The sequence below is a fragment of the Poeciliopsis prolifica genome, unplaced genomic scaffold (assembly GCF_027474105.1).
Source record: "Poeciliopsis prolifica strain line A6 unplaced genomic scaffold, Auburn_PproV2 SCAFFOLD023, whole genome shotgun sequence".
NCBI classification, from domain to species: Eukaryota; Metazoa; Chordata; class Actinopteri; order Cyprinodontiformes; family Poeciliidae; genus Poeciliopsis; species Poeciliopsis prolifica.
Window position 1 is genome coordinate 652,396 of NW_026562398.1, and position 14,634 is coordinate 667,029.

At 39.4% G+C, this 14,634-nt stretch overlaps 1 protein-coding gene across 1 annotated transcript; it reads right to left on the reverse strand.

The window, feature by feature from the left end:
- Positions 1-1,000: 1,000 nt before the first annotated feature.
- Positions 1,001-4,559, reverse strand: LOC129370451 (homeodomain-interacting protein kinase 1-like). The gene is made up of 2 exons (XM_055046464.1): positions 2,833-4,559; positions 1,001-1,042 (listed from the first exon to the last, which is right to left on the reverse strand). The coding sequence occupies exons 1-2, from the start codon at positions 4,516-4,518 to the stop codon at positions 1,001-1,003; spliced, it is 1,728 nt and encodes a 575-aa protein (XP_054902439.1). The 5' UTR covers positions 4,519-4,559.
- Positions 4,560-14,634: the final 10,075 nt, after the last annotated feature.

Genomic DNA, 14,634 nt, shown 5'->3' on the forward strand with positions numbered 1-14,634 from the left:
TCGTTTCTTTCAACATCTTTGTGCAACATTTGTTTTTTTGGTTCCATCTGAAAGACGTTACCAAAACCTGAAGCTCAGCTGTAGAAAAGTTGTTGTTCTTCCACCCACTAAAGAACTCAAGAAGAGTTTTATAGATACTCTGTATTGCTAATGTGACTAATTTAGACTTAAAGTATTTGTTTTATTCTTTTAGTTTCATTATTTCAATTTTTATTCTGACCAGAAGTAGTTTGAACATGTTTTCATTTGGTGAAAATGAAAAAAGTCTCAAGGACACTTTTTACCAAAGATAATCAAAATATCATTGGAAAAATAACAAAAGCTGTGTAGCAATTATAAAAACTGTTTCCTTTGAGAAGGTTATGAATATTACAGTTTCAGTCTTTCCTCCACCATTTAGAGAAAATAAATCCTCTTACATCTTTATTATTATCTGGTTTAGTTGACATTTTTAATGTCTGATCTGCTTTAAGAATACAAATTAAGAAATAAGTTTTGTAATAATTCATTTGGTTCTCCTTATGAATAAGTTAATGACATTAACATATCCATGAGCCTGAGTGTTTGGTCTGTGGTATTAAATGACCCTGGATTTAACTTCAGTATTTTATTATTAATCATTTAATGTGGACAATTAAAGTTTTAGGAAGACATTTCTGGTGTCAGGGTTGTTTTTCTATCAATTCTTATTTGTACATAAGTGTAATAGAATGTGAGTGAGTGAGTGAGTGAGTGAGTGAGTGAGTGAGTGAGTGAGTGAGTGAGTGAGTGAGTGAGTGAGTGAGTGAGTGAGTGAGTGAGTGAGTGAGTGAGTGAGTGAGTGAGTGAGTGAGTGAGTGAGTGAGTGAGTGAGTGAGTGAGTGAGTGAGTGAGTGAGTGAGTGAGTGAGTGAGTGAGTGAGTGAGTGAGTGAGCATGCTGATTTAGGAACCTTTCATAAAAGTTAATTCTATTAGCTTAATTACAAACTACTGTTTGCCTCCATTTCACTAACATTTTGTTCAGTAGTGGATGGACAGGAACTTGTCAGGTATTTCTGCAGACTGCATGGCATAAACAGTTGGTCAGATATTTAACATTTTAATGTTGTGTCATAACATTAAAAAGCAGATTTCTCTATTTTCTAAGGCCCTGTACTAACAGAACACTAACCAATATGTATAGATATTGTCAGAGGCCTATTTTAACTATTCAAAATAATAAATAAACCTTAATATGCATTATGTCAGACTGATTATGAATATTTGGACCACATGAATAAAATGTAAATTATTCAGTAACTTTCTAGAAAGAAAATGTAAAAATATTCAGTGAAACAGTCTTAGATTGTTGGTGTTTGGTTTAAGGGTATTTGATTTATGAATTTCATTCACACTTAATTAGTTTTGGTAAATTACGATTGTTGTCATAAACAAACGTGAAACAGTCATAGACTGTTAAACTAAAACAGCTTTTTTTCAGAAAAATATGGTTCAATTTACATATTTATTTTATGGTTTTTATTTGGTTTTGTTTGTCAAATATCCATTATGTTCATACCAGTATCACCATCACACGGTTTGACTTCAGTCCAATCATGCAGGACATTTTAAACTGCTTGTTCAATTAAAATGAAACAATCAGATATATCTGTGTTGTTATGATCCTATATCTTTCATTTTCAGGAATTGAAACTGGTGGGCTCATAATTCATTTTACAAGACAAATATGCAGCTATCGAGTGAAATTCAATCAAGGTGTGAAGAAGTAGATGCAAGCACTTTTCTGGTGTCAGGGTTGTTGTTTTTTTATCAATTTTTCTTTGTACATAAGTGTAATAGAATGTGAGTGAGTGAGTGAGTGAGTGAGTGAGTGAGTGAGTGAGTGAGTGAGTGAGTGAGTGAGTGAGTGAGTGAGTGAGTGAGTGAGTGAGTGAGTGAGTGAGTGAGTGAGTGAGTGAGTGAGCAAACATGTGCAGGGGTTGATTTGTTGATTGATTGATTGATTGATTGATTGATTGATTGATTGATTGATTGATTGATTGATTGATTGATTGATTGATTGATTGATTGATTGATTGATTGATTGATTGATTGATTGATTGATTGATTGATTGATTGATTAGCATGCTGGTTTAGGAATCTTTAAAAAAGTTCAGTAGAATTTCTGCTAGAGCTCTGTATATACACACACACACACACACATATATATACATATATATATATGTATAGCTCTATATAGATATAGATCTATATATATGTATATGACATATGTATGTGTGTATATATATGTACATATATATCTATATCTAGCTATCTACAGATATATATATTTTTTGATATATTTATCTATAGATAGATATATAGACCTGTATCTATATATCTATATAGATATAGATAGATATATATATCTATAGATAGATAGGTATAGATATATATGTGTGTGTAATTAGAAAACTAAATATATTCTGATTAGGAAAGTAATTCTGATTACTTTCCTAATCAGAATAGATTTGTTTTTATTTAAAAAATGTCTATTTTATTTATTACTTTATTAAAAGTGTGGTTTGACTGTTGCCTAGCTACAAGTGGTGTATCCCAATTTATAAATTGAATTTAAATTGAACTCAATTTAAATTCAATACCTGTTGAAATGCTTTTCTTTTCGGTTACTGCTATATAAATAAAATAAGTTTATATTTTATTTCAATAGCACCAACTGAACATACGTCACAAGCAGATGATTATTTTTGTGAATCCGTGAGGTTTTTGATTCATTCGCTTCCTCTGCAGCACTCAAATATCCAGGAAAAGAAACTCAGAATCGTCTTAGGGCAGTTTTCATTTAATTTTACCTCAGCACTGTCAAAGTAATTCTCACCTAAGAAGGAAAGGTTTCTATCTTCGTTTTCCGATTTTGTGGGTTCTTTACAAGGACCTGGTATACTGCTGACAGCACCAGACGATGCTCTGTCTACCTTACCTTCAGATCTTAATGGATTGGGCAGTTTGGAGTTGGAAACACACTTCTGCAGCTTTGTTGGTCGTATTTGTTTCCTGACAGGTAGGGGCGTTTCTCGAGAAGACATCTGGGGCTTCACATGGATCAGGATTCTTCCTTTCTTGCACGAGAGTTTTTTGTATTGCTGTAAAGCTGCCGCCACTTTCTGAGATGTTTCGACCCCGTGTACCATCTCCCCCTGTGACCCTGGGTCAGTTTGGCTTTCAGTGTTCAGTCTCCCAGCTTTTATTGAAAATATATATTCCTCATTTTCATAATCCTCTTCAGGTTGGTGGTCAAAGCATGAAATAGCTGAACCAAATATGCACAGATTTTCACTGGATGTTTTATACCTTCCAACCTCTGCTTCCTCCAGCTGCGACTCTCTCATGTTTGCATGGGCCAAAGATACGTACGGCCCCCTGCTTTTATGCGAAAGATGTGACATGGTTATGAAACGATGGCCGAGAGCTTGGCTTGGGGTGATCCTTTTTGCCGGATTGATATGCAGCATTCGCTTAAGGAGGCTCATGAAAGCCCGTGTGTCTTTTTCTTCAACAAGATCATCCAGTCCTGGGTGCAACCTTGGCAACTCATCGAAAGTCTTTATGTATTTGTCAATGCAACTGTGCTTGACAACTTTTTTTCCCGTCAGTTTTTGATATTCCTCATTCGTGTTCAGCTTCCAGAACAAATCCTCAGTGAACGTAAAGAAAGTGCTCACCCTCGTCCCTTTCTTGAGAATCTCGTCCTCTGGGAAACCGTGGAGCTTTGTTATCACTCTGATGAATTCATATTCGGATTGCACGGGATACATGTGCCTTCCGATGAACACCAGGGCCAGAACGCAGCCGAGAGCCCACATGTCAACGCCCTCCTCCAAGGGCAGGCCCAGCACCACTTCGGGGGCTCTGTAGCCGAGAGCTTGGATCATCTCAACCCTTTCCAACGTGGATCTCCTCATGGCGTTGCCAAAGTCGATAAGCTTCACCTTAAACGGCTGCAGCTCGTGGTTCACAAGCATTATGTTGTCTGATTTGATATCACAGTGAACAATGCCGATGCTTTTCAGTGCATCCAGAGCCACTAACATCTGTTGAGCTATGACCCTTATCTCAGACACGTGCAGCGGGAGAAGCTTTCTGTCTATGAAAAAGTCATACAAGCTTTGACTCAGAAACTCAAAGACAAGGCACTTGTGTCCTTTGTAGTTGAACCCTTCGTAAAACTTGATCAAGTTGGTCTTGTCAGCGTCGAGCTGTCTAATCGCTTTCAATGCTTTCAGTTCAGCTTTGCCTGCATTGGTGTTTCGCTTTAGAACCTTGATGGCCCTCAGCTCATCTGTGTGAAGGTTCCTGCAGCGGATCACTTTTCCAAAACTGCCCTCTCCTAATTTGTTTTCCACAAGGTATGAGTCAAACTTACTGTGGATAATGGTGTGCTCCTTCCACTTGAATGAATTTTTGCTCAAGAGGATCTTGTCAGAGCTGAACATCCTTGCATCCATTTTGTTCAAAATAATTTTGTCAGAACTAAACATCCTTCCATGCTTTTTGCTCAGAATGTTTGCGACGGAGTTGAACATCCTTGCAAAGTCTGAACTGTGTTCAAATGACGGCGCGGGGACCTTTTGGAATTCAGTGATCGAACGTTGTGACGAGGCTGGCTGTGACGTCACAGGGCGAGCCGCGCGTGTCTGTTCTCTGTTGGGTTCAGACGCGTCGATCTGCGCAGCCTCGGGAGCGACGACGGTGAAGACCTGAAGGTTGAAGCGGCCGCGAGCGAAAACCACGCAAAAGCCTGGACGAAAATACAGACAACATATTTCTGCTTTCTGCGCGGATGTTGTGGTTCAAATGTATTTCGCAGTTATCGCCGGAAACTCGGCGTTTGCGCCGGTTTTTAAAACCCCCGTAATAATAATAACCACAGCAAACATTTAACGTTTTGGAAGCAACTGCACACAGTTTCAGCTGTATATATTTCATTTGATAGTGCTTGATAACAAGTAATATGATTAATCATTGGATATAATGAATGTCAACAAAAACAAACAAACAAACAAACGGAAAATCATTTATATTCCGCAATTTTGATTTTAAAAAAAAATTCATAGTGCAACAACACAACAACAATAACATTAATCATCATCATCATCATCATCATCATCATCATCTGTACAGCAAAGAACTTTCTTTAGGAAAGAATCTCACACACTAAGATCCTGACATTAGTTTTAGCCATCGATAGAGAAAAATAAAGCAACTCAACAATGTCAACAACAGGCAAAAATAAAAGGAGAAGAAGAAGAAGAAGAAGCCTACACAAACCAATTCATGCCAGAAGAATCATGTTCATAAATGAATTTGATGAAGTCTGTCTCTTGTTGGTGAGTTCAGAACCATGGACAGCACTTCTGCAGATCTGTCCATGGTGCTGAATTGTCCGTCAAATTTACAAACCGATGTCTCAAGGAGGAATTTTCCGGTTCTAATGTGCTTTCCTTTCATCTGTTTAATAATACCAGCTTTAATATATGGCTCTAAAGAAGATGTGTTATGTACAAATTGACTTTATATCAGGCCCTGGTGTTATATTCTCATCTAAAACATGTTGCTTTTGATTCTTTGCATGCTTGAGAAATCCTCACATAGCTCCTCCTTGGAGCTGCTGTCAAATTGTGAAATTACATTTCGTTAAAGTCATGTTTGATATACAGAGCCCTGAAAGTCATATAATGACTTGATTATGCTGAAAGTGGCACTGTGCGCGCGCCCCATTAAGAATGTTCTGTGTTTGTGAACTTATCCTATAAAATATTTCATTTAAGAAATAATTTTTAAAAAATCAAAACAGCAGCATGTTTTAACGCATATACATTTTATTGCTCAAGATCTAATACATTGGTGCAGAAATTAATACACTATATATATTTTTTATATTTAATAAAACAAAGTAATGAAACTGACCAATCTATAGATTAATTACCTTTTTGCTTTTTTTTTCTTTTGCTTTTGCACATCGTCTGTCATCTCTAACTTCACCACCAGGTGGTGCTGTTATATAGAGCTACAGAGATAACCTCCAACTGTTTTCTCGTGGCAGTGCGGTGTTTATTTCTGTCCATGTTTCCTTTTTTAACAAGATTTCTTACAGATTGGCTCATAACTCTTTCCTCGTTTTGTCGAATACTTCTGATGATAAACACTTTGTTGATAAAAAGTGTTCACTTCCAAATTGGGCCACAAATATTGCTTCACCTCCCCCGAAATCCTTTTCCACAATTGCAGCTGATTATCACTAGATGGCACCAAAGAGACGCTTGCAACGAACCCTCCAGCAGAGGAATTTGGATAAAGTGTATTAGTTTGTTTGTATGTTTGGTTGTGTGTTTTTTATTACACTTTCTTTTATTTATTCCCAAATCTTCAGTAAATCTTTTTATTATTATTATTTTTCTAAAGAACATTTTATTTAATTTCTAATTTACCAAAACAATAATTGACTGAAATCTTATTGGGAGTCTTCTTCCCCTCTGAAATGACACCAGTTACAGGGTGTTTCTGGAATCACACTGCTCTGATACATCCTGGAGACCCACGTTTGCTTCTACACACACATCGTCTCTACGTCCTGTGATGCATTTAAGAAATTTCTATCAGACACTTGCACCGTGCAGCAGCAGCACCAAGGCCAACTGGCTGCCAGTATTTTTATAATCTTCATCCTCTCTGACCTCTTGCACTCCTCCTGGCGCCAGTGGTCTCAGCCCCTCCACCCCTCCTCACCACACACACACTTGCATACACACATGCTCCTGTACACTTAGCGGTGCCTCCGTGGATAATTGAGACCAGCTGTTGCAAGGTGCCTCTTCCCTTGACCCTGCACCCTCCTTCCCCCTGCTGGTGCAGCCGATTCTGCTGGTGGTGGTGCACTTGCCTCTCCGGCAGAAAGCAAACCCCCCACTGCTCTCTCATTTCCCCTTCCTCTATTCTTACCCCCCACTCTGCCGGTCCAACATGCCTTTAAATGTGTTCGTGCTAATTGATAAATGCCTGATTTCCTGGTTTTCTGGGGCGTTCGAGAACTGAGAACTGAAATTGTTGGTCCTTAAATACGTTCTTATAAACACCTAGCAGTTGCAGAAGGTTAATTATTCTCTCAAATCACATCTAATAGATAAACATTTATCCAGCATAGTCATACGTAAATGCTGTTTATATAAAGAAACGGAAAAAATCAATTTCATTTTCTTCAATTTAAAGCAGAAAGTGCACAACAAAGCAAAAAAAAACAGGATGCAGATCACTAAAAAAACAGTTATTCAACTTTAGGTGTTCCTTGCTGCTCTAATTCTTTATGAAATCAATTCAACAAAGTTTCTGACACACTCTTCAAAAATTTTGCTCTGTATCGACACAATGATTTGTTTATTGTATTTGATGTGTACCGCTCGCTCCACCATGTCCCAAAAGGCGCCAATGGATTGAAATGTGTTGACCGTGGTGGTAATGGGACATTAGTAAACTCGTTCACGCCATAAACACAAAGTCTTACCAAATATTTTCCATCAATTTTCTAATGCAAATATTTTCGTTCAATTGAAATAAGAAAAAAAATTAATCTAGAAGTAAGTTTCAGCAAAATATAAGAGCTTTCTATAAGTCAATAATTCCTTAATATTGATAAGAGTACCAGTTCCACTGACATATTTTTTTTAATTTATAACAAGGCTTTTTTCCAATGTCATAAGTAAAGAAAATTCCAGTATTTCTGGAAGTAGTACTTTTGATTCTACAGATTTCCATTAAGCCATTTCAGCAGTGAGCTTTGAACTATTTGTTGGGATTATAAATGACAGACAAAAAATCAATAAACATTATTCAAAAGTTTGTTTTTTTTAAAAAACACACAAAAAAAGACCCTTTAACCATCATTTATATTCAGTACACTTTACCCCGATACCATGAAACGCTGGCAGTGTTTCTGAATGCTGCCACCTTTCAAAAGATGTCACATGATCCGAAAATAAAAATCATTTCTGTGCTTTTTTTTGTGTAAACACAGAAAATCTCATAGAAATGTTGAAAAACATGGTGGTGGCGGCATCATGCTGCAGGGTCCGTGTTCTTGAGTCGGCCCAGGGAAGCTCCTCAGAGCTAAAGGGAAGATGAATCGACTCATACAAAGACAATTTGGGAAGAAAACACGTTGGCGGCCGCAGAACATTTGGAAATCACAGGAAGGTTCATCTGGCTCTAAATAGTTTTGAAAACCCGCCATTTGTGGCTGTAACGGAACAAAATGTATCAACAAAAGTTAAAGAGGTGCGAATACTTTCACACAGAATGTGTGCAGTTGAATCCGGGCGAGACGAGGGAGGAGAAGGGGTCAGCCTCTCTTTTCCAGCTGGTCTGTTGGGGTCAAACTGTGTGCATATGTGTGCGTGTCACGGCCTCTCATTAGGGGTGAGACGCTGCGGCTCCAGACCCCCATGGTAGGATTGCTGGGTGACTCTGCAATGATCCTGCCACTTTGAAGCCCCTGACCCCCCTTCCCCACTCTAACCCCCCCACCGGGAGGCTAATGAGCCTCTAGTGAGCTCTAAATGCATGCCGGCATTAAGTGTGAGCGCAGTTAGATATCAGGTGGGAGAGAATCTGAAAAGCTCTGATAAGCCTGCTGTTGTATTTTTGCAGGGAATGGATCAGATAACAAGGCAGCGAATGTTTGGATGTGTTCAAACAGTGCAGGCCAACTCACCAAGCACCTGCTCCTCATGAAATCTTTAGTTCTTCTTCAGGGTTTTACTCTTTCTTCTCTATATACACTTATATACCAGCTGAGGCGGCGTTGAAAAGCCGCTGAATCTGATTCAGTTGTTAACAATTGTTACCCATAATTACAAGCCGACCTCCACTGTTTTCCCATTCCAGCGTCTCTTTCTCGCCCCTGAAAACCGACTCCAGCACTCCCTCACATAGCTGAGCAGGCACTGAGACATGAATGGTTTGCTTTGGGCGGGGCAGAGCAAGCCCCGGCCCGCAAAAAGGAAGACTAAAACAGGTGCTCGGGTTTTCTGTCTTTTCATCCTTCGCTCTCTGTGCAGCTTTTTCTTACTTTTCCCCACCTGTTGAAGAGGGAGGTCTCATGCTGGTTCATCTGAGCACTTCAGCTCAGCCTGAGCTCTACTGTCACAGAGGGGGGTCTGATCTTAAGTGGAGATAATCGCTTTACTGTGTTGGATCTGCTCTGGTCCATCCCCCTCCCACTTTTACTATTTAGTGTTACGTTTTATTGAAGCCTATATCAGACCCAAACCCTCCTTATTTTTGTGAAATCAAAACTGAAACATTACATTTAGCTAAATTGCAGGGAATTTGTAAACTTTACATCAGTAGGTTTGCTACGATTGAAAGCAAACAAACAAAAACAACTATTGCAGCAACAAATCTCCCCTGATCTACATGTTGATTGCAGAGGGGTCTGGTGGTATGAGCCCCCTGCTGGAGCTCCTCACTGGGCCGGCAGTAAAGTCTCAAAAATCCTGACTCTCCTCACAGCAGGGGTCGAAATTTACCCAGCTGTTTGGGATCTGTCCAGAGCCATCCGTAAGTATTGGCACCTCTTATTGCGGCCACAACCTTCACTTGATTTCATTGGGAAACACCAAAATAAAAAAGAGGGAGAAAAAACAACTGCTTATAACATTAAATTTGAAGTATGTTTCTTTTTCTTTTTTTTTACAAAAAAAAAAAATCTGTAAACGGTGATGAAGCTCTATTTGGAGTTTGACGCAACGAATACAGGACAAGCAAAACAAAACATGTAGTTTCCCCTGGACAACTCACAGCAAGAGGGAAATGTTCATACTCACATGCAAAATGCTTTAAGTGCCAAAAAAAAAAAAAGCCACACTGCCCATCAGCCCCATCTTAAGAAATGGCAGAGGCCGTCTTTCACTGTGGGGAGCCTTGTTAGAGTTGATGGGTGGGTGGATGGAGTTAAATACTGGGCAATCTTGAGCCTGGAGCAGAAAGAGAAAACACTAAACAGGCAACCAGAGCTTCAAACTCGGAACCAAAATACAACTGAGATTCTGAACTAATCTCAGTTAAACATTAATGTCCATAAATTCTCTCCAGCTACTCTATGTTTGAGCTTTTAGGCAAGAAGAATCGCAAACGCCTATTTTCTAAACACGCAAATTTGGTGAAGAGGGAGTTGAGAGATTTTCTTTGCATCAATAGCTTCTATAGTACAAATTAATTCACCTTAAAAATAATCCTGTCTAAGCCTTTAAGGTCGGTAATGTTAAAATCGAGTCAGTAAGACTCTTTTTAGGACCTCTGTTCAGCTATATGCTGTAGTTGAATGAAATGCATTTTTCATTTGCAGACTGAAAGAAAATACGTTGAAAAAAAAAAGATCTAAAATGATTTTTTTCATTCTCTACTCACAATCTCTTGTGTCTCAAATAAGTGATATACACCAGTGGGAGTTCACTATGAGTTATTTTTCGTTTGATTAGGGCTCAGCAGACACAAGGATCAAAACCACAGTCACTGGATGTGACAAAAAATTTAAACTGTCACTTATTTTAAGTCAGTTTACTTCAGACTCTCGCCTTGTGTGGATATTTGTTTTGATAGTTCATTAAAAAACAAGAGAAATGCACTGTGCGCGCGGTAAGTGATTTCTGACTACTTGTGAAATTATTTGTTTATAGATGTGAAATTGAAGTAAGTTGGGATGAAATAATAAGATGTTGGTAGAAAATAGTGATGCGACAAAATGAGTCAAAAAGCTATGAAACAAGTAATAAATGTGACTCTAATCGACTGGGTTAAAATAAATGTCTTCAAATCAGAAACAATTTCTGCAACAGATATTTAAACGAGGCATTTTTCCAGTGAAACCGTCTTGGTCACATCTGGAAAGACTTCCCGTTTCGAACGGGGCATTTTTGTGTGTGTTTGGGTGGCACCGGCGGGGGTTTGCTGTCATGTGGGAATCCTTTCAGTATTCTCCACAGGGGTGATGTTTTCTCAGGGTTTCAAAAACACAATCTCTTGCCTAATGATTTCAGTGTGTTGGTAAGTTTTGTTTTCTTGAATGTGTTTGACCAAAAGTTTCTTCCTCACATTACATCGGGCTGGAGCTCCTGGCTCCCACTCCAGCGAGGTGTGTTTGATTTATGTGTGTGGATGCGGCGCATGTGTACATCCCTGCGTGTTTTGGCACATGTGCGTGCACGCATGCCACCCGTTCTCCTGTCAGGCCCTCTAGCTGGTAATCTGAGCATAGAGATTAGAAAGAAAAACAGCAGAGAAGAATGTCTTTGGTTGAGCCAGAGAGGAATTTACAATGGCCTTCAGGCTGCTCTGACCTCGCCCTCCCTTTCTCTCTCTGGCTCTCTTCTGCATCCACATAAACACAAGCAAAAAAAATAAATAAGAAATACATTTCATCCTCTTCAGGTGTACTTTACTGCATGGATCATCTTATTATTCTTAATACAACACCTGAAAGCCCTTGTTTTCTTGGTATGCTTGATGTTTTTGGGAATGTCTTGAGGACACATCTGACAAAATGAAACAAAATACGTTGGGTTAGGTTCAGCCTATTTGTTGGAATAAAAGTTAATACCGCCTGTTTTTCTGTATTTGCTGAGAAAAACAAAACAAAATAAAGTTGTTTGCTGAAAGATCCTTAATTGACCGGATGTTAAAGACACATTTTGGTTATAAAACATTTGTTTCAAATCCTCAGCTCATTCTAATGTCTCAGTGTTTGGTCTGGATGTTTCAAGAGCAAAACACTAAAAACAATACATTGTTTTCATCATGCAAATACAAATCTTTTTTAAAAGTATTGATTCATCCCCCATTTCTGGATGTTTTACACCTAATGGTGTAAAACTTCCAGAAATGGATATTTTACACCATTTCTGGATTGGGTAAAATGTCCACCATTGGACTGTGAAAATCCAGGAAAAGTTGTAAGAATTAGTGCTTGTCACGTCATCTAAATGTCTTTGTTTACTCCTCTCTTTTATTATTTCTTAAATACTGATATGTACTTTCGAGCTGGGTCTCTCATTACTGTTGATCAAGAACATGACAAAACTGGGGGCTTATCTGGGATCGATAGATAGAAAGATGGACAGTCGGACAGACAGATGAATGCTCAGTCTCGGTGGCACTGCTGTCTTGCTCAAAGAAGATCTTGGATTTATATGTTCTCCCTCCGTATGCTTTGGTACTCTCCATGTACTCTGGCGTCCTCCTTCTTCAATCACATAATTGTCAGGTTAATTGGTGTCTCTAAATTAAAAAGATTAAAAACTAAAAAGAAGGTGGGAACCCTCACACTTTTCTTAAAAAGTCAGGTGGATCAACAGTTGGACTTCACATCTTCATCACTGTCAGAGTTAAATAAAATACCCATTAATAACAAGACCGATGAGAGCAACTTTGAAACCAAATCTTTCCACTGTTTGCTAGCCATATAGATGGTAGAAGTGTTCTGATACCTTCCCATCTGTTGCTCGTGAAGACACGAAGGTCTGCAGCCGCTCTCCAACAGCTTGCAGCGATGTCGCCGAGTCCGCAGCGGCGGCACCACATTGAGCCGCATCCTTGGTCTGAGTTCTGGTTTCAGCAGGACAGCTGCATGGATACTCAAGACAAACTGGTGATCCCCTCACTACATCCTAAAGAAGCCCCCCCCCCTCCCTCCGGCTTGGTCACAGACCAGCAACCTGCCCTCCTCCCAGACAAGCTTTACACTGTGTGTGAGACAGAAGGGGATGAGGTGCGCAGGTCTTTTCACAGACGGAGGGGACAGGTGTTAGGGACAGGAGGTGCCGTCTGGCCTGGGGGTGTGGTCAGGTGGTGAGACACCTGTGCCCACTTACTACGAGAGGGTCCAGTTACACATAGACACACATGCGCATCGCACTGACCATTTGTTCAGACATGCAACATTAGACCATCCACTGTCTCATAAATGTGCACATCTGGGGAGTCAAAACAAGCCAAGAATGATTCTCCTCATGCCAAAGCAAACGCAGAAACATCAGATCCGTCGTGAAGTAACATGATCGGAGTTCAAGGGTTCCATGGTGTGCAGAAATTGAGAAGAAGGCATGCAGGACAGATTTATGTGTGAAAATATAGTTACTGAGAAAAAGTGTGACAGACAGAGAGAACAAGGTTTAGAAAATCTGGTTAGCATCTTTCAGTGTGAGGAGACTGAAGCTCCAAGGAGTTTTGTGGAAATAACCTATATATTGTCTAAAATAATGACCTAAGTCATTTTTTGGAAAAACAAAAAAACAAAAAACTTATCCTAAAAATTATGATTTTAGGAAATTGCTTAATTAATATGCACAGACATCGTGTCACCCTGAAATATTTAGATGCAGCCACTTCGATGAACATTTTCTGGTGCCTTAACACTTGCTTAAAGTAAAATACTGACTTCTTTACTCAACACAACTCCCCTTAAAAGACATTAACTATTACTTTATGCATCCAGATGTCATTTTAATCCCATTTGAGCAATTTCCTTTTTTTGCTGTCACTGTTGTCTGTCTCCTCTAATAAGCAAGTCAAATATCTGATTTCTGATGCTCCTCTGATGTTTAATAATCCCATCAATCAATCCTAAGCATATTTCAGGTCTGCAGTTCTTTGTGTGTTTTACTTCACTGAGCGAATGAACATCATTTAGAAAACAAAATAGCCCTTTTATCTTAATTAAGCTGATTTTGTTGTTGCAACTCTGCAACACATTTGAGATGTCAACTTTATATTCAGCCACATTTTTGAAAACAAAGATCAGATTTTGCTCATACACATAATTTCCCCCGCTAGCCCTGGTAGTGGGCTTTCAGAAAACAGACATTGATTGATTTTCTCTACTAACTTTTAAAGGGCAAGGAAATTTGAGAATTGATTTCAAATTCCAATTTCAGCAGATTTGATGTAACCAGATGTTCTTGCTCTGAGCGTGTGTGCAACATTTGGTGTGTTTATGGAAAACTCTGGAGATTTTGGAGATAGGCATCTGGCCCTGAGGTGTAGATTTCAGGCAGGTGTATTTTACTCAGCCTGCAGCAACTCAGGGGACAGGATAGGACGGAGCGAGGCGGGGCGAGGAGCGGAGGTGGAGGAGACGGGAGTCAATCTGTGCTCTTTACAATAACACATATGCTGCAGATCGCCACCTCCCTTGCTCTTTACCTTGTTCACGTGGAATGCTTTGGGACAATAGGACTGTCCCCGTCATTCAGCTGGTGGCCCCCTGGGTCCACACAGGCCCTGACACGAGGACGAGAGTGCACCTTGCAACTCCTTGCACTACCAGCAGCACCCTGGAGGCAAATACCTGAATACCTGTGGTGAAAAAAAATCAAAAAAACTGAATCACACAACAGCGTGAGGGGAGAGAAGAGAGTGAATAAAGAGAGAAAAACAGTCGGAACAGGAGAATTTCAGCTGCTGCCAGCTCTAACAGACTCATCTGGCTCCAAAGAAAACTAATACTTTTCAATCTTCCTACTTTGATTAGCTTGTCACCCATTTTTATCTGCTCTGGCAATAACATCCTCCTTAGTAAGTCAGCTCCATGTATTTTCTCTGTTTTC

Coding starts and splice junctions, on each gene's coding strand:
- LOC129370451 (XM_055046464.1), bottom strand. CDS start 4,518: ATGTTTAGTTCTGACAAAATTATTTTGAACAAAATGGATGCAAGGATG. Junction 1,043..2,832: donor ATTACTTTGACAGTGCTGAG/GTAAAATTAAAT, acceptor TATGCCATGCAG/TCTGCAGAAATACCTGACAA.